Here is a 25,135-nt window from a genome sequence, read left to right as displayed (position 1 = left end):
CTCCCCTCTTGCCAGAGGCTTCTGATTGTTAATGCATAAGAGGTAATCTCTTTCAGTTCGGCAAAATGGCAGGACCCTTAAGTCTGTTATGAAGAAATACAATTTTAGTCCGCTAGTTATGCCAAATTTTAGAGATTATAAACATTTTTTTAATAGGCTGATGTGTATGGAAAGAGTGAACCAGCAATGACCAATGCAATCTCCAACCCGAATATATTTTGTGATTGAATCTTCAGTACTGGATTTTTACTAGAGGCAATTTTATATTTTGCTTACTAAAAATATCCAAGGGATTTGATGTGATCTGTGTAGCAGAACAGTATATAAATTTCCTAAAGCCCTGAGGATAGTGTTCTGCTGATGTTGCTGTTAGACAATATGCATGAAGGCGCATCTGCTATGGCCTTTTCCCTGGCCCGTGACTCCAGTGCTGCAGGGATGGAATAACAGCATGTCTTAGCGCAGTGCTGCCATAAAAAAACAACTTAGGCCAGGAGGCAGTTGGAGGTGGGGAGGGACACATCTGTAAGGTGTCCGGATGTATAGCATTTCTGCGGTGAGCCTAGTACCAGCCATTGCTTCAGGCATGTTTGAATATCTCTTCCATGCTGCTGGGTTTGTCTTGGTGCACTGGGATAGAAGCGCTCATGCGTTTGGTTACCCCAGCACATACTGTTTCTGAGATGTTAGTGGGACTTGGGACTTCTGAATGTCCTACAGCCAGCCCCAATTCCCTCTGTAATTAGGTAAATTTTATTCTAAGGGCCTCTGCCTGCTTCTTCTCTCTGAAGGTAAAAAGTAATATCTGTACCTGCCTGCAGTGTGCTCTGGGGAAAACCAGAAGATGGAGGGAAATGAAGTGATTACTTTAGCATGGGCACCTACAATTCATTTTGCTTGAGCAGTCCTCTTTTTGCTGTAAGATTTCTTTGGCTGTAATAGAATAGTATTTATTACAATCAATGATGTTTTAATGGGCCATGTGGTATGTGGAATGGAAGTGGGCACACCATGCTGTGGTAGTGGAAACACAGCAGTGTTCCCTGGGTGGTACATTTCAGACAGAGCTCAGGATGAGAGGATTCATCTGAGACCCTGACTATTGAGATTTTGGGAATTGTGACTTATTCCTGTAAACAGCATTAAATTTGACCCATGATGTGGCCACACTTGCCTCCCCAAATTTAACTGTTGTTGTTAGTTGTACACAGATTGATCAGTTTACCTTGACGCAATCCTTGCAGAACTGTAATTACAAGTAAGTGCTTACAGCGTCAGTAGTTGTGGAAAGCAATATATGTAGGGTTTTTGCAGGTAATAAGATGGAAAATCCAATTTGCAATTGCAAAGCAAGCCCCTGAGTGATACATGGTCTTCATAGCAGCACTGGTCAGGGGGTTACGGCTAATCACAGTGCTGGCTTGCTTCCCTGGTGGCCTGTGCCTGAAGACTGAATAGCGAGCAGCATGAGCCTATGCCTTGAGCCAGCATAGATTTAGACACACCAGTTTCTAGCTTATTAGGTCCTCTTTGTCACAGTACTTAATCCTCCTTCCTGATCCTTGTTAGAACAGGGCTGCCAAGTCCCTTAATAAAGGAGATGGGTGCAAGGCTCCTAACGAGGTGCACTGAAGCGTGAGGCAGCGAGGGCAATTGCTGTCTGACTGACAGAGGGGTGAAGTGCTCCCTGCCTGTTGTTATTTCAAAAGAACAGGCCCCAGACAGCTGACAGACAAGCGTGCTGAGGTAATGGTAACTTGTTGATAGGCCGATATGAGATGCATGACATCTTCTCACATGGTATAATGGTCTGTGTGTACACTAATTGTGTTAACCCTTTTTATGGAGAGCAGCGTGTCAAGAATAAGCTGTAATGTGGAACATGCAACTGAAATGGCCAGCAAGCACACTGCTTGCAGTAGCTCCTGTAGCATGCCTGTTCATGGAGCTTACATGCCTTTAGTTTTGAAAAGCTAGCACAGCAGGTTGATTTCAGATTTCTCTGACAGCTTGACTCAGTCAGTCTTCAAAACCTTGCAATTTTGTCTTTTGTTTCCCGTAGCTAAAGATTTCTTTATTTTTTGGTTTCTTTAGAATGCTCGGGGGAGGGTAAGCCTCTCTTCATCATAAAATTCACAAAAATAAATGTAAAACGTAGCACAGATTTCTTAGTTTGATTTAAAGAGCACAAGAAAATGTCAATGGCTGGATGGTCCTGGAATTAAGCCTGTCGTATCCATAGTCATGAGGAGTTTCAGCAGAGCATGTACAGTATTGTTTGTGGGTGGTAAACATTTACAAAATGAACAACAACAAAAAAATCCCCAAGAAAACCCCTGGTAGGTCTCTTACCTATTCAGCTGATAGGAAGACTTAAAACCGGCATGTTGCAGGAATAACACTTTTTGTTTGTTTTTCACAATATAGAGAACTATAACCACAGATCAGTGGTGTGATCTCAGTGTAGACAACATGCTGGCTACTGGGAAGGCAAAAAGCTTATTGGGCATCGCTTGTTGACATGGTGCTTGGAACAGTGATCGACAAATGCTTTGAAAGCTAAGCTTCAGCAGAGCAAACTCCTATTTCATTGTCATTCTCCTTTCACTCTTGCAAGTGGTGGGGAGGGCCCAACACCTATGCGCTGTTAAGCTCTGCTTAAAACTGATTTAATGGATAAATACTCTATGTAGTGGGCTGAGTTCAATCCTCTTGAGCAATGTGTGGTAGCACTGAAATTAATAGGGCAGAATTGCATCCGTCATGGTGGGAGCTATTATGTCGTCCTCTTCCTCTACACTAAGACTGAAATATTTGCTTTTATTATGGTTGTACTCTCTGAAACAAATGAAAAGTTTTCTATTCACAGTAGGATATTTCTTTTACATTTTCCACATTTCACACTTTCTTCATATGCTGTTTTGTTTAATCCCTTTCAGGTAATTTGGATTTGACTGGTCAAAAGCAAGTCTTCAAAGCAGAGAACAATCCTTGGGTTACCCCTATTGCTGACCAGTTCCAGCTGGGTGTATCTCATGTTTTTGAATACATACGTTCAGAAACTTATAAATAGTAAGTATTACCTGTCACTTATGGCCGTGTTGGGTTTTCTCCTGTAGTGTGTTTGGCAAAGTGTTACCAGTTATACCCTTCTTTCATAATTTTTGCAATAGCTTGGTATTCAGGGTAAATATGCAAACCTGTATATTTATATTAAGGAATTTTGCTGACAAGAAGGTAAATAAACATGATTTAGACATGTTTGGAAAGCACAGAGCCTATTTGATATTGTCCTTCATTTGTTGTTCATTTCCAAGAGCTGTTAAGCAACATAAGAGATGTAAAAGAGCAATCATGACAAGCCTTTGACAAGTACTAATTTTAAGTCAAAATAGATATTTGTAAATATTTCTGAATGCAGGTTGTTGTGCTTTGAAGGATATGTCCAGAATTCAAACGTAGTTTAATGTGGGTGGGTTTACAGAAGTCTACAACCCCAGCAATTCAAAACAGGTACTAGTGTTTTCTTCAGCAATGTAACTGGGAAAAAATACCTCTCATGCTGGGACTTCTTTATTTTAATTCAAAATGCTATCTACAAGTGGTAAGCATTTATTTAGGAAATTATGTCTTTAATTGTCCACTGAACAGAAATATTTCTTTTTAGTAAAAATTTCCATGTTACCAGTCCACAGTAAAACTTCAGATAGGAAGTTGCTTTTATGTATCTGGCAACAACCTTGATGCTGGCTTCCTAGAAGCAGTGCATGAAATTAAATGATCCAGCAACGGCTTTTGTAGACTGTTCTTCATTTACAGAATTTGAGTGAAAAGGATCACAGATGGGAGAGTGGTTACAAAAATTGTGTGTCTCAGAAGTGTCCTGATATTTATGCTGTAATATGTGTTCTCAAGATAGATTTATTCATAGATTTAAGTAGGTTGCAACACCCTTCTTCCAGTAGTACTCTGTACTACAGACATGGCGTAGGAAACCAGCTATCTCCTTAGACCATCCCTTCTCCACAGTTCATTCTGTAGCTGTGTCTAGGTCTCTTGATGGTGTAATGTTTTTTTTTTTGTCGTCAATTTTGTTTGTTTGCTGAGCAATGTAGTTTAGGAACCTTCATGCACTTCTCACCACTCTGGGCAGCCACCATGAGGACAGCTAAGTTTCAAGGATTGAAGTGCAGTTTTGTGAATTTGGCTCATACTCAGTTTGGTTGGGTAGGGGCTGTTGTTATGTATCTATAATAGGGGGAAAAAATATTTTATAACTATGGATATATTAAACTGCTCTGGCATCTTTCCTTGTGCAATCAAAATTGACATAAAAGATTCTGTAATTCATCACTTGCTCCGCTATTGTTCTTCAGTTTAAATTAGCTGTATTATGTTTGCTGTCTTGTTCTTTGCTGAGGTGTAACAGTGTTTTGTTGGCTAATTTTCATTTTGTCCACAGTAAATATTTGAAGCCTTTGTAGTTAGCAATGTAAGCAAAATAAGACTGTAGACATTAATAGGGGAAGAAACAAAATCAAAGAATCTTTCCATGGCTCATTCGTGGCCTCTACTTCAATCTTACAAGCTCATTCAGTTAAAATGACATTATTTTCAAAGATCGGTGATGAAAACCAAATGCAAGCAGATGTTAATAATTAGATGTTTGGGGGGTTTTTGTTTCAAGGCTTTGGTTGGGGTCTTTTTTCTAACTTTCAGGATATAAATATTTTATATTTAAACAATAAACTTAAAATATTTGTATAATTTTGTTAGGATCCCAGAAGCAACTTCTTTTTGATTCTTGACTGTACTTGTTTCACATGCTATACAGAGAGTGTGGATTTCCTGCTGAAAACAAATTTTCCTTTTTTATTTCCAGTTTTCTTTAAATATGTGATCTGAGAATTATTTGGATGCCACCTGCTATATGCATTTTCCTGTTTGCATTTGATTTTGGGTGTTAAAACTCATAAGCAATGGCATAATCTAAGTAACAGGTCTAGTAGCATTATTGTGCACAAAAGCTGTGAATACAAAAGAAATGAAAATTCTTTTTTTGTGTTGAAATCTTGATTTTTTTCATTTCCCTGCTAAAAGCTATAGACCTTCTTCAACTTTCTTTTGCTTTCAGAGCCTACATCGAGGTAGTGTGTCTTTTTTCTCATTGGGCAAATTACAAGGTTGAGATGTGAATGTAATAATTTCATCTGTAGATATCTAACTAAGTAAAATTGATCTCTTGAGAGTTTTTTGGATCCATTCACACAAAAGAAAAAATTAGAAATTAATTTGCAACATTTGGTAGACCCACAGAGCTTAACTTCTACTCTGAGACAAAGCAGTACAGTTAAATAGATGATTGGATAGAATGCTGTTTAGATAACTTCACTTGCAACACTGAGAAGAGAGAACAGCTTGCATACGGTAGCAGCTGACAAGCAGATCAGTTTACTTTCAGGTACTGGAAGATACGGACTGTCATAAATCAGGAGCTGTGCATCTAAATAGTAGACAGATTTTGAGCTCCAAAGATAGTAATTGTTTCCTTGCGCCCATTGCATTTGCTGTAATTACTGATTTTACTTTGTTTACATGTCTAGCATTGTCTATACTAGTTAAGAGAGAGGGTATGCTCATACAATCACACATGCCAATTTTCAGGGGCTTAGCAAGTTACATTTCACAAAGTGGTTTATGCTAATACATTTTAGTTTGTGTTTGCAATGACTAGAACATCATATTTACTCAGTTGCTGTTATCTTAGCCAGAAAGTGGTAACTCAGTAAGTCTTGGCAATGCGCTCACTTGCAGTCGTGTTACTAAACCTTCGTAGTTCTACTGATGGCTGGCACAAGCTGTAACTGTATGCAGCAGTCAATGTCAGAGATTTCCATTTGGATTCTGTGAGGTTGCCCTTGTGAAGCAACTACCAAACAGATCACAAACCTCTTTTTTCCTCTGTGAAATGTACTGGCTGTTTCAGTCATATATAGTGAAAAATTAGACCCCATTTTTAGCTTTGTCTTGGGATATTCATGCTCTAGTGATTAATTGACAAGTAGGGATGACATCCATGAGGGATGATTATATCTAAAGATAAAATGTCATTTGTCTCACATACTTCTACATTTTTACACTCCTCTTTTACTCATGCACCAAGAATAAAACTGGAATTGCACTTTACTTAGAAGCGTGTTAGCCAATAGGAGCCTCAGATCAGGTCTTCTTACTTTGTAGCTTCTTTCATTTCCTTTAATTTCCTTACCTTTCATGAGAAATGATGCCAGGTGATTTTCTTTCAACCCTCATTTTTCAAGGAAGACTTGTGCTGACAAAAAGATGGGCCATATATTGTGGCAGAAGATGTGTGTGGAGGGGCTCTTAATTCTTAACAGGAAATTCAGCAGCTCTTGGCACTTTGCTAGTTTTTGTTGGCTAAAATACGCCCACTGCACATATCATCCTGTGACTGCATCATTTGGAAATAGGTCAGTTTGCCAAGTATATAATGATTCTTAATCTCTGACTGCTGTGCTAACTTTCTGAAAGTTAAGTTAGTAAGCTGAGTATTGGCTTTGATTCTATATATATTCAGGAGCTGCCATTAAACTCCCCGTGTGTTGTCACGATGGTGTTGAAAAGCAGTTGAAGAACTTACTCAAACAGTAAAGGGTAATGACAACATCATCTTCTCAAAGGGCTTGAGTAAATGTTTTATTTTTTATTCATGCCTTTAGTCAACTTTCAAGTGACCTTTATGTTGTAAACATATTCTCAAAAGATCTCTTCTAAGGTACTGACGAAGAGATGATGTATTGTATGTTTTAGTACTTACAGTGTGCTTAGACAAGTGCAAACAGACATATGTTTGAAAGAAAATAGTGAATAAGCTCCTATAAAGAAAGGAAATTCTGTGATGCTCCTCAGGATCAGTGTAAGATAATTAGAGATTTCATTAAGATGAGGTAAAGCTGAGAGGTGCAGTTGGTACTACTGAGTGAGTTTGGTTACTGGCATTTACAGTAGAGTTAATCCAGAAAGCTGCTCATTGGGTACATTTCAGGCATCAATCACATGTTCTTGATCAATCTGCATGTAAAACTTGCCTTTGCCTGGTGGTTCTTGTAACAAAAAGCATAGTGATTTTGCTTTTATCACAGCAGAGTCTTGCAGTCATCATCAACTGATAGTGTAATCTCAAATAAAACAAAATAATTTGCTGGGTCCTGAGTCCTTAGAATAACATCCAGATTTCTAGCCTGTTTAAGCTGCCGTTAACCCTGCAATCACCTTTTAACACTTTGTTTAATGATTGTTGTCTCCCTGTTTGACCTCTTTATTCCAGTGAGGCAGAATTATAATAGAACAGTCACTGGTTTATAGGTTTCTAGAAAGCAGTTTTTCTCCCTGAGGCAGTCAGTTTGGAGTCAAGAGTCTCAACAAGGTGTTTTGTGAAAGGAAGTAAGTTGCACTTTTCACATTTCCATCAGGAAAGGTGGTAGAAGAGCAAGCCATTTTAAAGACTGACACATTAACTCTTAGCAGAGGAGACGGTTTGAGAAATGCTGTGCTGAGCATATATCACTTGGCAGCATTGGAGCATAGGTTTCCCTGGGCAGGCTGTTCTGTGCTAAGCATTGTAATTGAAAACCTCATTTTATCGGCAGTGACAGTCTGGAAAAATTCACTCTTGATTCAGTCCTCTATTTAAAGACCATCTTCCCACCTTTCTTCTTGAAAATGAATTGTTGTACTGGACCCCCAAGATTGCGTAGCAGCTCTTTCCAGGGCAGCAGGCGCAGGTCATGAAGTAAGAGATTCTTCTTCTGGGTTATATTAAAAAAGTGTATTTCAGCATTTATTTTTAACAACTAGAGGAGACTGGCAAGATACTTGGTGTAATGCACTAGAGTACAAGCAGTATTCTTAAATAACTCCTGTTCTTATTCCACAGTTCTTAAATCTGTTTAATTTCAACTGCATGAGTGGTGCTGTCCAGGTTGTGAAGATGATGATCAGTAAAACCACCTATCCCAGAGTGGAAAAAGAGGTCAAAGAGGGAAAAAAAAATAATCCATGTGTTGGTGGTTGGGAAGCATGCTGGGGAAGTGGGAATTACCAGCAGCTGAGATGGAGGCATCAGCAGATTGAACCAATAGGGGAAATGATTGTCCTGGAATAGTGTTACTTGTGCAGCACTGTCTTGGACCTGCAATAACTTATTCTTTTTATGTTAGCACAAAGAGCAGGAATACGTAGGTGACATTTGGTGATGCCACAAAGCTAGCAGCGCAGAGGAGAATCAGCATGCCCCACAGGAAGAATTAGCAAGTGAAGAGGAAGCCTTGGGTGTATTAGTTAGAGGTATTCTGTGAGCCACCAGTGGGATATGCTGGAGTGAGGGGAAGAGAAAGAGAAGCACAGTCTCCAGAGCTGGGTTAAGAAATTTTCCAGTCCAGAAAAGGAAATATTACACAGTTCTGGTCATGATGCTCATGAAAGATGAATTCAGGCAGGAACAGGCGAAGTGAGGTAGGATAATAGGATGATAAAAGGAATGAAGAGCAAAGAGGAAATTTAAAAGGTATTTGGTTTGTTCAAAACAAAGGCTGACAACAGAGATCACTTGTCATTGCAAGGGAAATGGGGAGATTTCATTTAAGGCATTAAAAACAGGAGGACATAAGAACAAATATTGAGTAAGTTAGTCGGGTGTATATTTGAAGGAAGTTCTCTAATTATTAAGGGAGCAAAGTTATCGCCTTCTTATAGAAATAGCCTTCTGACAGAAGAAATGAAGGCCAAGAACTTGTTTGTTTCAGAGTACTGATCAGTTTGAGCAGGAGGATATGATGTGACTGCTTGTGGCAGAGGATGGCATGTCTGTGATGCAGGCGGCAGACATTTGTACTCATCTTTGTATTCATCTTTGTATTCTTCTCTTATGATTTTTGAGTGAAAAATTCAGATGAGACTGCCCATATATATTAAGGTAACTGCACAGTGCAATTGACATTAAGCTAAGAGAGGCAAAGCTCTGTTGTTGGTTAATATAAATAAGGCAAAATATAATTTTGACTATTCCTGCATTTGATAACTTGTTCAAATAAATATGTGTGGCAGTTCTGTGCAGTAGGTTAAAATGACTAATATTTTTTAATAACCCAATAGTTACTTGTTATATATTCATTAGGAAAAAATTATTCAGGGTTGTAAAAATCTTCATAGTGGTCCTTTCTCCACTTAGATACATAGAGAGAATGCTTCTTTTTGGCTGTCTCTTAAGTAAAATTAAATAACTCCTTGTATTATCCAGTCATTATCTCATCTTGTAACAATACCAAAAAGAACAGAATTGAGTATGGTATGATCTCAGAAGTAATTTCTGATGGTGAGTATTCTGGATCCGGGGGGGAAATACAGACCACAGAGAGGAACACATGCAAATTGCTTTAAACGTCTGATGTAGATCTGATTCAAAGGTGTGCGGTTGGATGCCTCAGCTGTTTGTATGATGCACAGAGGTCAGTGAAGGTTTAAAAGACTTGGATAGTGTGAGTCTGCTCCGCCTTGCTAGAAAAATAGGCCATAATAAGTGCTATTTTCCTTTTTAATTTTTCTTTTCTTTTGTCACTAGTATTATTTGGTAGTTCGTGGAATAGAAGGCTTCACGCATTAATTTTCTCTTAGGCTCAGCTCTACAAATACTTACACTTCTAGAACAGGTATTATCAGTGTTCATAGGGAGATTGCTCTTGTGCATGTGCACATAGGATGAACCTGCAGCAGGTGGTACTTTTACTTTCTCATTTGCACAGTGTGGTTGTCCTGGGCCCTCTACAAGACATAAGGTGTTGTGTCCAACAGCCCATTGCAGGCACTCACTTCTATATTTCAGTGACATTTTAGGCCAGCATCTTTACCATTTGGCCCCTGATGCAGAGGCACTGTCTGTGCCAGCTGTGACCTCATGTACTTTAGCTTGCTTTCAAGGACTGGGTAAAGATACTGAAAAAGAGATGACCTCAGTGATCTACCTTAGGTGAGATTCTCCGAGATGTTGCGTCTCCTTTGAAAATGAACTCACAGCAAATTAACCTTCGCTCAAAGGATGGCAGGAAGCAATCATCCATCATAGCTAAGAAATAAATACGTTTTAACAATCCAGGTTCACACATTTTGGTCACATACCAGTAAAGAAATTTAATTGACCAATAAAAATCTTTTGCCAACCTGAGGTGGGGAAATATAAAAATGTCACTTATGTTTGTTTCTGTTTTATCAAAGGCACAGTACTGTGTATTTTATATGAAAATACCGATTTGTATTCCAACCAAATGTTGTATTTATTGGCTGTATTTTAAAAATTGATAAATATATTAGTACATTATTTCCAACAGAGAAAATAGATGACTCAGAGTCCTGACATCTTTAGACAACATTTACATACAAATCTGTAACTCTTCCTTAAGAAAGAGCAAACTGGAACCCATGTTGAAAGATAAACAAGAAAAACAGTATCTCTGTATATTTGTGTTTATATATTACTAAGATGGATATGTAATAAAAACAAAGCTATCACTGATGTATCTGACAGATATAGATACTGCACATATAAATACTGGTCCAACTACTGATATTACTGTTTCCTCTGATGTGAACTTTCATATAAAGTTTAGAATGTTACACAGTAATCCATTTACCATGTCAAGGATGATAACCCAGGGCTTAAGTCACTGGGGCAGATGTCTAGGGCTGTGTTAGAAGTGGAATTGGAATGAAGTGAACAAAGTGCAGAAGCTGAGGATTTGATGAAACCAAGGCAGGAAAGCAGTAACAGTAGGATACAGGATTTGAGTAGGGAAACAAGGCAAAGTTGCATCTAACTATAGGGCAAGGCAAGACCAGTAGCTGAGTTAAAAATCTGTGGCAATTATGGTAAAATCCCAAATGAGAAACAAATAGGGATGTGTCAAAGAAAACGATAAGAAAGAAAATCAAGAACAGGTTCAGGTGCAGGCAAGCAAAGTGTGAGATTACAGCTGTGGGCAAGCGTCACCCTGAGCAGGAAAATGGTAGGTGAGATTGAGTAAAATATGTGCAGTGGGAAAGAGAGCTGATCCAATGTGGGGCCTATCTTTTTAGGCTATCTATCTATGAGCTGTTTTCTGAACTATGACAGTCAGATTATCATTAATGATGGAGGAAAGTCAAGTTCTGTGTTCAGCACAGGCAGGATGATCTTTTAGGGAAGACGAGTTATTTCTCAGTTCACTAAGTAGGAGCCTGACCAACATTTTGTTGTGAGAAGTGGTTTTAAACCTCCAGGCCTGTGAATGTGTACTCACAAGGTTTAGGAGACTTGACTTACAGAGTCTGGACTCAGCATAGTTCAGTCTTTAAGTTGTGTAGAGAAATGCCAGAAAGGGACAGAAGTGTTAGTATCCTTCCCACAACAAGGAAGGGAAATAGAGCAAACTGGCTGATTATGACCTAATTTACTCCGACATGAATTTTGGGTTAAATAGTGAAGAGAAGACATGGGATTCTACTGGTGAAGATTTAAAGACTGTGACTGTAGTATGGATATAATTCATATAATTAAGACATGGATATGATTTTGAGAACTGTTTCCTGAAGAAACATTATAAATTTGGGTGGTCCAAGCAACTCTTTAACTACGTAGAATTTTGTGAACCATTCAGCTTGTACAGCTGCACAATGTTCTCATTGGAAAATTACCGCTGTATAATTGCCATAAAACATTCAAGAATTAACAACTGTCTCATAGGTCTTGGGAGGTAATTGCTAACAAGGACATTTCTGGTGAGGCCCACAGAGATCTGACCTGGCACTGTTCAATGTTATTTTCAAGTATTTGGAAACAAATATGCAGTATTTCTGATTAAAAATTATATTTGACCTGGAAGTTGGTGAAAGACCACAGTGAAAATAGTGGCTGACCTGGATCACGTACTGAACTGAGCCTGTGCTTGTTGTATTTTAAAAACAGCTCAAAGAAGAGTTATGTACCTGTGAATAAGGTGTGCAGGTTATACCACACATTGTGGTTATGACTACAGGAGAAATAAAAAGGAGTGAATACTGCTTTCTAGAAAGCATTTGGCTCTGAAAAATGTTTTAAGAGATGTAATATAACTGAAGTGCGCTGTCAGTTCACAGTTCAATGCTATATCTGAAAGGCCTAAAAGAAGCTTTAGGTCAGTGGAGTACAGGAAGAGTATCTTACTACTTTCAGCATCAGCTGAATTCAGTTCTTTTACTAGTAGTTTTAAAGGAATGTTAAAAATATGTTTAGATACAGACACCTCAAAATTACTTAAGAGCATAAGTCAAGCAGATTAAGAAAAAGAAGGCAAGGTACAGCCTTGTAAAAGGATGCTTATTAGGGTGAGCTGCCTGGAAAAGCAGCAGATTCATTTTTCTCTTACTGCCCTCTGATTGCTTCAGGATGCTTCCTGAGAAAATGTGTTTTAGAGCAACATCTTGGTATGAAGGCTACTGTATGAACCATGATGGCTTTTAATATGTTATGCATAGTGTACAAAGATGATGAACTGTTGCCTGATTTTAGACTCTACCAGAACTGCCACAGTTTTAAGGCTTCATATCCAATAGTGTGCTTCTCTGCTGTAGCTACTATGAGCAGGTTGCATCCAGCTCCTCATCTCCAATGGGTTCAAGGGGTTTACTCAACATTTCGGAGTAATGTTGCTAACCAAAGGCAGTGTGTCCAATAAGAAACTTGACTGATGTTCTCTGAGGGTGCTTCACCTAATTTTGTTTTTTCTGTTGTTGTTTTTTGGCAAGGATATTGCAGGGAACACAATTTGGACTTTACAGTAGGTAACAAAAAGGATAGAACATTTTAAAGAAAATCCTCGAGACTGCAACAGGGAGAAGAATAAATAGAGTAGGCAACAATACTAATTGAGAGCTAATGTGGAAAACATGTAGCAATATGGATTTTCTGGTAAACTTGTGTAGGTAACAGTAAGCAGCAGTAAGCCTGTTAACCCTTTGTATTCTTCAAATTTCAGTTGATTTGCTTTCTTGTTTTCTTCAGTTTGATTCTTTACAACAAAACAACAAGAGTTACGGCACACATTTGCTGGGTTTATTTCAGGGATAAATTAAAAAGTGGCGCTTTTATAATCAAGCAGAGCTGTCTGCTATTTCTAACTCTATACAGCCATATCTGTTTTATTACATACAGGCTTTTATTGAACTCTAGTTTCTTATTTCGGTCTTGCATTATTTGAGGGTTTTTGTGATCGCTAGCAATTTCTTTACTCTCCTTGTGAAGGCTATCAGTTAGAGAAGTGTCCCTAATTTTATTATTGTCTTTATCAACTGTTCATCCAGTGGAAGGCTGAGGTGGGACTGATTCTGGTATAATTTGCTGGAGCCATTTGTATTGCAAGCTCTGATAAACTTTTTAACAGTCATGATTGTGTTTCAGGAGGTATTATTGCCATCTGCATTATATGCGTTTTTACAGCCCCTTATCCCTAAGACAGTTTTGAAAATGGTTATGATCAGATTTCGTTTTAAGTTCTTGCTATTAAAATTAACTTTTTCTTGGAAAATATAACCGAAAATCAGGAGCCTGTACTGTATGACACAGGATTTCTCAGTCGTACATTTCAATGCTTTCCTCCATCCAAACTCTTAGTCTTGCATTTCAACATTTTATCCAAACAAGAATTGTCTTTCTGTTAAAGCTGGGGACAGTCAGATTTAGGTTCTGTTTAGGCAAGTCCTTTCAACTGCAGCTTTGCAGCGGCTTTTTTCCTGTTCTGTGGCCAACTACATTAACAATTTAAAAATCTGATGTACTGAAAATTAGTATCGTATAACTCAGGAAAAAAATATCCTGTAGTGTTTCTTCTTTATTACACCTGATCGAGAAACTGGGGAAAGAAATTACAGTCTAAAGTGAAGTATTCAGTAAGCAGAATGATTTGGGATACTGATCATTTCAATTGTTCCAGCTTCAGCAAATCAGTAATAATAAATGCAAGAATATTAGCCTTTTTCATAATTTTGCCGAATGCTTTAAGAAGCTGGCTCCAGTGCTAGATACAAACAGCAGCATTTATTTCACTGAATGGGGAACAGTGATTCCCTGAATCCTTTCTGTTGTCTGTAAAAGGCCACTTATAAATTTATAATCAGATAGGTTTTCAATCCTACAATCATATATCTTGCAAAAATATGTTGTCACATTCTGGTAAATATATGCAGAAGTAAATGGAGCAAATCCTAAGCGCAGTGCTGTAAGTATTGTTCCTCTTGACAGGAAAAGGATAAATTTGATCCCTATTCATATATACCCAGATCTCTACCACTCTCTACTCTCCTGGTCCAGTGTCTAGTTTTGTGGGACTTTCTGCATGTAAAATGTTTTTGGGAGTTATCCAAGGGATGAAAGTGGGACCATAGACTCCAGGACTCTTTAAAGATGCATTGCAAGAGCCTGATACATGCAAAGGCCCCAGAAAAAAAAAAAAAAAAAGAGTGGGATTTAAGGACCTTTTTAAAAGAATGGGATTTAGGCACGGATATATATTTGGTGGTTTTGACTCCTAAAATACAAGTGAGTTTTACTTACAAAAGCTGCAACTCTGAGAAGATGGAGTTTAGTCACCTTTTGACTGGATATAATTTCCGAGCTAAACTCCGAATGTTAGTTTTGATTATTGTTTGATATTCTGCCTCCTTTTCATTTCTTGGATGTCCCAAATTTAGATTTACTCTAATGTTGACTTTTAAAAAGGGAAAGGTATGCAAGGACTGACAGTGATGATCCTGAATATAAATTATATCAAGCAAATTGATGCAAGATAAAATTACCAAATCAACCTTTTTTATTCTATATTTTATGGAATATCTAATGTATGTTTGGCAGTAATTTACTCTTGCACATGAATTTCTGACAGTTTCGATTCTTTGGGCTTATTAATCAATGTAGTCAGCACCAGAGCAATTTTTATGAGACTCACTAGTCATCAAAAATTTACTATCAAATAAATCAAAGAAACAACTAGCATCTTAATAGGGTGAACAAAGTGACATGTAAGAGATCATTCAAGACTACATGTTTTTGACACTTGTGTATTGCATTTACTGCTAGGGTCAGAGGTTTTGTTTGCACTTTCATTAACATACTCATCACTGTGACATAATTGCTTCCTTTTGTGCTGGACTTTTCTTCCTTCAATTTTTTATGTGTATGTATATTTCATGTTAGAACTATTCTGGTAAAGCATGAAACTTCTATGTAAAATGTGGTATAGAGCTTTAATTAAAATCTGAAACTTTTATAGTGAGTGGCAGTAGATCATGAGCACTTCAGGAGCAGGGTGGGATGGAAGTAGCACTGGCATGCCCCAGATACGCTTCAGTCTCTGATCCCATTGCATAAGGAGCTCTGATACTCCTAGGTAAACCTCTAGTGTTTTGTTTGATACAGTAGTCTTTCTCCTGAAAAGATATATGTTTCTAGTTTGGTATTTTAAGAAGAATTATCTGGTCACACTTCTTGGGGCTGTTATAACAAGTAAAGAGAAGCTGAATACTTCCCAATCTAGCTATTTGGAGGTACATCTGCCATGTAGCTACGGAGGTTGGGGAGCTGATACAGCTGGAATCTAATTGTTTGGTTTGGCTTTTTTAATCTGAATTGCCTTCTTGAAGTCAATGCCTAGCAGCCAACACTATCCCAGAACGCAGCAGTGAGCAGCCATAGGAGAGGTAGCCCATTGGGGTAAGCTTAAGTTGGGAGGGATGGTGACATGAACCCGTCAGCTGTGCACCCAAAGGCACGATGGGGAGACCCTGCATCCTTACATGCATTTTTCACTTCATGCACCAAATTAAGCAAACCTCCTGTGTGGAGAACATGAGTGCTTTAAGAACTTGAAAATAAAACCTCCCCAACATCGGTGAACTAAGGGGAAACTTGGATTTATCTATGTGCAGAAAATAGGGGGAGGAAAAAACTCCTGGCAGCCTGTGTATTTCACATGAATCTGATGCTGAAAATCTGCAAGTCTCATTAGTGGGGTTCTTGTAGCTAGGTTTCTTATGTTTTGCCTAATAAAAAAAAAAAAAACAAACACGGAAGGGAGATTGTATTTATTCTATGTTAACAACCAGAAAGGATGTTTCTGGATGGTTACCAAGCAATGCTGAACTGTGAACAAAAGAAACCCTACTGTTCCCTGTTCTACCCAATGTGTGCTTTTACAGAAGAAACTTATGTAACTTAAGCATGGGTTTGGTTTTTTTTCTGTGTTTATAGACCTAAGTACGACTGAAAATAGGGCTGTCTGTGGGTTGAGCGGCTTACAGAAACACTGTTGTCTTGTAGCTCTTAAAAGTTTATCTCCCTGGTCTGTTTCCAGTTCAAGTGAGTTATGGCTGAATGTGTTTGCTGTGGTTTGCTCTCTTAGCACTGTATGTAAGATGTAAGGGAATGAGATATAGATCTTATAGATACATAGATATAGCTCTTACAGATCATACTATAAAGGTGTGGTGGTTTCAAAACTAATTATAACATCCAGTTATCTGGATGTTGTTATTAGTTACTATGCTAACATCTGTCTGCAGCTGTGCATTTCCTCTAACTCTCTTTACCAGCCTATCCGCAGTTTCATCTGTGTGAGTCTTACTTCAGGAGTAGATTTTAGTCTTCTTCTTAATTTTGAGACAAATCGATGATGAGACAAAGTTGGTGTATTTGTCATTAACCTATCAAAATAACCATCTGTCTGTACCTTTTGTATGGCTGTTGCTCAGCAGCATTTACATTCAGAATAGAAAGGTCTTTATTTTATTTCTCTGGTCTTTATTTTAAGGCAGACTGGAGTTTGGACTGCTCTGGGTTTAGGAAAGCTTTCTGGTAGACTATGTAAAACTACATAGACTGTGGATTAAAGGCTGTGATTTGGATAATGGCTCAGGAGGCTTGCTTGAAATACATATGTATTTCAGAGTACTTCCGGAGCAAGTTTGGAAGCATCCATTGGATGATAGCGAAGTGGGAATTTGAGATCCAAGTCTTTCTATACATTGGAGAGGTATCAGGAAACTGACAAGGCATAAGTTAGAATCAGAGTCACAGATTCCATGTATACTTTAGTGGCTTCTTCTCAAGGATCTCAACGCAACCTAACTTTAGTTTAAGGCCATAAGCTTTTAAAGGTCATACCAGGCTACTGAATTCATATACAGTGAAGAAGAATATATATCCATTTTACCATGGAGAATCTGCAGTTCAGGTGGCTGGTAAGAAATCAACCAGTCAACAGCAAGCTGGCATTAGAGCGCACTATTTGCTCCATTCACTGGGAACTCCGTTCACTTCATTCCCATTGTAAAATCTGCATGGACAGACCTTCATTTTCCATAACTTGACGAAGGTTCTCAAGTGCCATAGATAGGAGAAAAGCATAACGATTACCCTTTCATCAATACACAGAGTTCAAGTGGGGTTGGTTCCTGCTCTTGAGGTTCAAGATCCCACAGCTCCTTCTATAGGACCTGCCACTGATGAAAAAGGTCGAGATCTGCCCTAATCAGTAGTACAGAGAATGTGAGGGGACAGGTGACTTTCTTTTTTATGAGGTGCCCTGCATTTCTGTTAGAAGCTGAAAAGGATGAATTCTGTTCAGTGTATTTGGGTGCTTACTGTACCTGGCCTCATGCATCTGAAGTGGTCTCTGATGTGACATGATATAACTGAAAGAGATGATTCAAAAACCAGCTTTGCATGGGTACCTCAGATCACGCTGTATTGGCTACAGATTTCTCCACCATCAATCCATTTTTCTTTCCTTTATCCTTTTATTATTCTTTAATTAGTAATATTGACTGCTTTTTCTTTGTTTGTTGATTGACTTTGATTTGCAATTTTACTTTGAGAATTGAAACAAAATAGTTTCTTCCTGAAGTTGGGTGAAATCTTGTGAAATTCAGTCTGGCATGTCACAATTTAGATTTTGTTTAGTTTGTTTACTCTTTGCTTCAGTTTTGAGAGTATTCTGTAGACACATGCCAAAAAAAAATTTTAATCTCTTCTGGAAAAGTTGGCTTGTCCTGCTTTCCTCTTAAGTACGGTCGTATTTATATGATGAAGTACTACCAATTAGATAGCCCTAGAGATTCAGCAGTGCTTATGATGACTGATAGCTGTGTATCAGCTCCAAGTGATTCACTGCATAACTTCATAGCTTTGGAGGTGGCAAGTACATGTCTGAGTGTTGCAATAATCTGCACATCCCATGTTGTCTTATGGAGGAGACTTTGCAGGTAAAGGTTCTTTTGGACCAACTTGGAAACAGATGCATTGTAGTAGACTAGTGACAGTAACCTGAACACTCACAAATATTTGACAGTACAGTTTGCAAAGGTAAACATTTTCCTTTCGTATAGCTGGTGTTGTTTGCATTCCCGTTGGATTATAGCAGTGCTGATGCTTGCTCCTTTTTCTGAAGATTTGCTTTTATAAGTATTGAATTGCTTGATTATTATTGTTTTCACTAATATTTACCTGTGGACATACAAATGCCTGGTATTCTGTGGTGTTATGAATGGTAGTTAAAACTTAATATTCCATCTGCTTGGCAACTTATGTGTCCACTAATCTAGATAATTATTCATAAACTTAGTTTTGTGCTTTATTATGCTTAATGTTTAGTTTTAATCATCTGAAACTTGGTTTACTAGAGCCACATTTGCCTACATTCACAAAGTAAGTACTGTGAGTTGCTTTCATTACTTCCTCACTGAAAAAAAGTATTAACATTTATGTGTAAGAAAATGAGGCCCTCGTAACAAGGGTGAAGGTTAGTCATTCTCTTCCCCTGTAAAGGAGTGATTTGTGATACTAGATAATACTAGGACATGCTTCACACAAGATCTTCCTTTCCACAAAAAAACTTCACAGGCAGTGGGGTTGGGAATCAGAAAGGCCGCTTTCATTACAGTATTCTTACATTGACAGGGGGAATATGTGCGTGAGCACTAACGAGTATACTGGAGAAGTGAGGAGCCTGGATTAAGATAAGCTAAAACACCTCCTGTGTTCCTGCTGAGAGAGAGGTGAATTTCTAACAAGTTGTGAGTTTATATGTTTGTGGCATATGTGTTTGTGCACACACATCTATCCATAAATATGCTCTCACATTCCTGTATATATTTAGTTTACTGCTGAAATTATGTATTGTTCAGTAGATACAGCCGTTAACTCAGTTCCATTTTATTCTTTTCCGGGAAGAAGGATGGATTTGGAAAACAATGGGCATTGCAGTGTAGAATTCTGTTAGCACGAAAAAAAAATACAAATGGTGTTAAAAATAAATTTGTAAAAATTATATTCTGAATACTGAAATGATCAAAATGAATCATGGGAGGAACTGATGCAAAAGGCAGGTATTGCAGAATCCAAATTATTATATTCATGGGGATCATAATTATTTAATTCTGGATATATACACACTATAGTGTATATAGCCTAAAATGTATTGCAGGTTTACAACTGACTAGCTGTTTTATGTGCAGAATGTAGTCTTTGCATATTTATTAAAATTATTCATAACTCGTGCTGCCTACATGAACTGCTCTATTCTTATGTCTTGCTTCAGTACATTATCTGAACCATTTTCTTATGACACTGTAATGGAAATTTGTCTAAATTTTAGAGTGATCTATGGGGCATTTTCCAAAACTCCCATCAGCATCTCTTAAAAACATGTATTTGCAGTTTGCGTTCCACAATGCTTTCAAAAGGTTTAGTATCAATAAATATTTTCTATATATAATTGTTTGCAGCTTTTGTTAAAAAAAAAAAGGAGGTTATATTTAGGTGAAAAAAAGGGATATACATTGAAAAAAGTTAGAATAGGCATTTAATTACATTTTATGTGCTTATCCATTCTCCAGCTTCTTTCACAGATATCATGGGATGTTGAAACGTGTTCACAATGTGGTTTTATAACCTTTCCCACAGATATCCCAGCAAAGTTATAAAAGTCAATTATATACCTACTGTGTGGTGTCTCACCTTTGTTCCCCCGGATTGGTCATGGCAACAAGACTCTTTTTCCAAGGGTGGGTGTGTGACGGGGGGTAAGCAGAATGGGAAGGTTTTCAGGCTTTCTGCCAATCTGATATGCAGTTAGAGTGACTATAAAATAGTCACAGTTGCCTTATCTGGTGGCAGTTGTACAAACAATTGGCTAATTTGTGTATACAGGTACGGCATCATTATTTCCAATAGAATTCAAACAGAAGTCTGCCTGTACCAATATCCAGAGGTAAGCTGAGACTGTATGTCTTGTGTATCTTACTTTGTCACCATATTTGGGGTTTTTTTTTTAAGTAATTTGGTAGAGCACAAGAAGAAAGAGTTTAGTTTTCAGAAATAAAAATTTAACTTAAAACATTTCCACATTAGGAGTGTAGAACAGTTATAAGTTGTTTGGAGCATGTTGTGTAGAATGATTTGTGTTGGAAAGGACCTTAATTAAAGATCGTCTAGTTCCAACCCCCCTGCCATAGGCAAGGGCCCTTCTCACTAGACCAGCTTGCTCAAAGCCCTGTCTAATCTGGCCTTGAACACTGCCAGGATGGCACACAAAAAGAAATGTAAAAAAATGTAAAGCTGAAGGAGTGTGATACTGTAGCTGGAATGTTTTGCTTTATCGTGGGTCCCCTGGAAAGGGACTGCCATTTGCATGGTGGTGCAGCACCTATAGTGAAATTCTGCACAAACTGTCAGATGGACACTTTCCATTTGATTAGATGTGTCTTGGTGGAGAATAAAGGAACAGTCCTTTTTTATGCATTATTTCATGTCTTGCTGGAATATACCCAGATTCCCATTTATAATTAAGCAGAACAGTTAAAGAAAAACACGTTAGCTCAAAAAACAACCATGACAAATTGCTTTGTGACCACCACTGCCATGACCATGCTTTGTCCACAGAATGCCTGAGGTACAGCAGTTGCTTTACATTCAGACAAAAGACACAGTCTCAGCTGTGTGCTCCCTTCTCCCAGAGAAGGGCAGTGTGAATCTGTTTATCAAAGGATTTTGCAAAACATCAAAATTGTTTGTACTCCAAGGGGTGCAGGAAATCCTCTTGCAAGATGAAGGTCTTCCACATAGGCATAGTGCTGCAAATAAAATGGGAAAAAATGAGAAAGAAGGAAAGCTAGAAGAAAAAAAAAAATACAACTACGTATGTTTACCATATCTCTCTGGGGAGTTTTCTGTCTGGATTTGCTGGCCAAGTGGAAGTATCCATAAGGAGAAATCCGAGGTGTTTTTTTTTTTTAACCAGCCTATTTATCCACTCTCTGTCTGAGCTCACCCTTACAGAAACTAAATACAATACCTTTCCATTGTGATATTTGTTGACTTAATTCCTGTGCTCAAATGCTTGGGACTGTTGTACTAGGGTTTTAGGGGCTGCCTTCTATTTTAACTTCTCAGCAGAATAATATGTGAGAAGTCTTCTTTCTCTGCAGAAAGTGGGACACTGTGGTTCAAGCCAGTAGGCTTACAGTGGAAGCATGTTATTCAATTTCATTATGTCTTGGGCAGAACAAAAACTCCTCTCACAAAAGACCCCTGTGCCTCTTCCCAACCTAAGGGTGTTGTGTTGTAATGGTCTGTACATGTGGGTGTGCTTCTCTGCAACAATGTGATAAGAGAAATCAGTTCCCAGATGGTGGTTGCTGGTATTTTTTGCTATAGCAAGTGGACAAGACAAATCGCATGTAGTGACTGGATTCCAAAACCTTATACAGCCGGATAGTTTGACACTGGCAGCTATGTACTGGTTTGAGAGGGATGACCCAGACAGGCACAGAGCAGTGCATGACAATGTACCTCAAACCCTCTGTGACATTGTATTTTGCACTACAGTTAGCAAAAGGGTTTTCCCTGTATGCAGGTGTAGGTTTTACACCTCTGGTTGGGCAGCAGTTTAAGTGAAGCACATGGTTGTCTGAGCAGACTCACCTGTCTGTTCTGCCAGCACAAGCCATGTAGATAGAAGATGCTTGTTGGGCTTTTGGGGAGTTTTGTTATTGGAAGTATTTTCTCTCTGGATGTCCAGCACAAAAAAAGAGGCAGACTGGCTGGAAGCTACTGAGAGACCAGGACAGGCTTGTGCTTACAGGCTAAAAGTGAGCCAGTGGTATTAATTTCCTTGCTAAGTCTCGGCAAGCAGCGACACTTCCTACTACCTGTGGGTTTCAGACTCAAGGTTTACTGTCAGCACAATTGTTTTGGGGATGAAAGATGGGCCACTTGGAAAGCTTAACCTTTCTTTTCTCCTTCAGAAGCAGATAACCCTTTTCCCTCTCAGACCAACACATCAATTCTACCAGGGGAGGCTGAAAGTTTTTCAGACTTTTTCTAACCAACATAATAGACAGTTTGAGCCAAAAACTTCCCTTGGTCAGCCCTTCTGTAACAGCAGCCAATGAGATACTGTCATCAGTTTTATTCTACTCTTTGCTTTCCTGTGAACCTGCTCCATTGAAGGAAAATGCTTAATGCTGTTGCTGTTAGAATTTCAGAAGTTTTCAAGTCAATAAAAAAATGCTAGCTCAAACTCTGGGCCTTGTTCCTGAAGTCTGCTTTAATGTAATTGTTATTTATGGCATTACAGAGCGGTAAACAGCTGCTCGTGCCTGCTGGGTTTTTTTGCTTTTGGTTTGTTGGGTGTTGTGGATTTTTTTACAACTCATGATGCCAACAAAAGTGACCTGGTGTTTTTCCCTTAATTAAAATGGGCCTTTGTGAATTAGTGTGTGAAAATCACGGGATACAGCACTAATTGGAGTTTAGGCAACTGCTTCCCTAACCTTTCACAGTGAAACTTCTAAATGAAATGTTTCAGTTTTCATTTAGTAGCTTGAGAGTTTTTCATAGCTAGATACAGAATGATGTTTCTTGACCTTTTTGGACAAATATATTGGCTTTTTTTCTGAGTAAAACCTTTTTACTGCATCATTCATTTGTGGCTAGTCTTACCTGCGGTTTGGCTGCTTGAGCTTCCAGTTCTACAATGTTCTACAATGATGTCCATTGTAGACCTTAAGGACATAAGGAAAGATGTTCTGTGTCAGACCCATGACCCAGTGAGTGCAGCAGCCTTACCCCAAGAGGCTGCAGGAGATACTGTTCAGGGAGAATACACGGGATGGGCTGCTACCTGCAGTCCCTTCCCTTTGTTCTCTCCCAGCATCTGTGTTATTGGGGGTGACAGAGAGTACACCCCTGACTCTTCTTTTTATCACCTACTTTTGGGCCTGTTGTCAGCAGATTTATCTCAATTTTTTTTTTTTTGAAGCTCCTGAGACTGTATGCCAGCACCTGCTGTGCCAACACATTTCTGGAAGGTCACTAACTGCTAGGTCTGTTTTTCTGTTTGAACTGATCTTCTTGCTTGATCAAGGGCCAAATGTGGAAATGGGACTTATTTTACTTAGAATCAAATTTTTCTGCTAAGACATAGATAGGGATAGTGCCAAAGAACCACCACTGTGGCTGGACCAGCCATAACCTTTCAGATGAGATCTTGTCATGAAGAAACGAAACTGAGTGCCACTGTTTGATATAAGCCACTGTGTACCAGGTAATACACTCTACCTTATTCCTATAGGTGCTACACAGCAGTTTCAGGAGCATTTGTCTGTTGAGGTGGTTTGTGAGTTGACAGGAGAGTCTCCAGGAAAAGGAATGATGAAATACTGGGAAGGAGTTTAGGATCTTGTAGCGTGAAGGCAGGTGCACAGTATATGGGACTGCAAGGGTGGTGCAGCACTGCGGAGCTGTGTTGGGAACATAAGAAGGGTAATCATGTCACTGCAGTACTACAGTCACGCAAGTTGTCATGATACTAGTGCACTAAAGAAAGAATTTACTTCAAAAAGATGAATACTTGCTTCACTGAAAAAATCCAGAGTAAGGTCACCAATAGTGTTTACAGTTTCTCATGCCTTTAGGCTATGATTATATTCTGGAATTTCACAAGCCAGGTGTTTGTCAAGGGCATATAGAAATAGAGAATTTTGACAGTTTTAGTGAGTTTTAAGTATAAAATTCTAGGTGTTCTAGTTGCACTAAATGCTGAAGGTTGCCGTTTTGGCGGAAAGCACTCCTGCATAGATTTTGGACACCAGTTATCAATCTGTGCTTTAGTGGACTAGATCAAAATCAATATTTCTGCCTGGAATTCACACAGCCTCTTTGAGAGACGAGATTAATATGGTTACTGTTTGACTCTATGTTCTCAATCAGTTAAGTATGTGCACTTGTCATTCATATTTTGTTTTTAGCTTGTTATTCTGACAGAAGAGTCTCTGAGGAATGAAGGGAGAGCCAGTTTGAAGACTAAAGTGATGTAACATTTACATATTTTCTCACTGTTAGGGAAGCCGGCTGTTAGACTTTGAATATTATTTATTCATTTGATGCTGCTATTTGTTACAGACCTCTGCAATATGTTACTGACAGTAACTAAACCATCCGTCTCGCTTTAGGATTTCTACTGATTGCTAATTTTGTTGACTAAGTGGCGGAAGAAATTTAAAATATGTTATATGTAAAAGAACAGGGTTCCATTAGGGTTTTTTTTCCTGATACCATGCTCCCATACTGAGTTGCACAAGAGGGTTTTCTGATGTTGGCACATGCACTGAAAAAAACTATCATGTTGTAGGCCTTGCAAATCATGCAGATCATTTCAGTTGGTGCTGGTGTGTTCTAAAAATCATGCGAATGAGCTTTCCAATGTAGTTGTTTTCCAGTGATTGGAAATATAACTGTTGTATTCAGAGGGGTTGAACCAACTAACTCTGAACGCAATTACTGGCAACATTGATTTTTCCATTAGTTGGCTGAACCCTTTGGAAGTTGAAATCTCTAAGGACAGCATCTGAAATGTGTTACTGCTTTTGTTGCTGTTATGATTGTTGAATTGTGGATGCTACCAAAATGTCCTGGATGATACTCAAATGCAACACATGACCTCCTGATCTTGAGAACTAAGGAGTCAGAAAGACAGAACAATGTCAAAGGGAATAA

General features: G+C 38.5%; 1 protein-coding gene across 1 annotated transcript in view; it reads left to right on the top strand.

Annotated features, from left to right (window-relative positions):
- The window catches only part of RSU1 (Ras suppressor protein 1), a 102,816-nt gene that overhangs the window by 37,874 nt on the left and 39,807 nt on the right, over nucleotides 1–25,135 (top strand). Inside the window, exon 8 of the mRNA XM_065666496.1 lies at nucleotides 2,940–3,072. Within this exon, the coding sequence (XP_065522568.1) occupies nucleotides 2,940–3,072 (133 nt within the window). The remainder of the gene's footprint in view (nucleotides 1–2,939; nucleotides 3,073–25,135) is intronic.

This window comes from Lathamus discolor, chromosome 2 (assembly GCF_037157495.1).
Source record: "Lathamus discolor isolate bLatDis1 chromosome 2, bLatDis1.hap1, whole genome shotgun sequence".
NCBI classification, from domain to species: domain Eukaryota; kingdom Metazoa; phylum Chordata; class Aves; order Psittaciformes; family Psittacidae; genus Lathamus; species Lathamus discolor.
The sequence above is the reverse complement of the archived record's forward strand: the minus strand, read 5'-3'. Positions and strand labels throughout refer to the sequence as shown.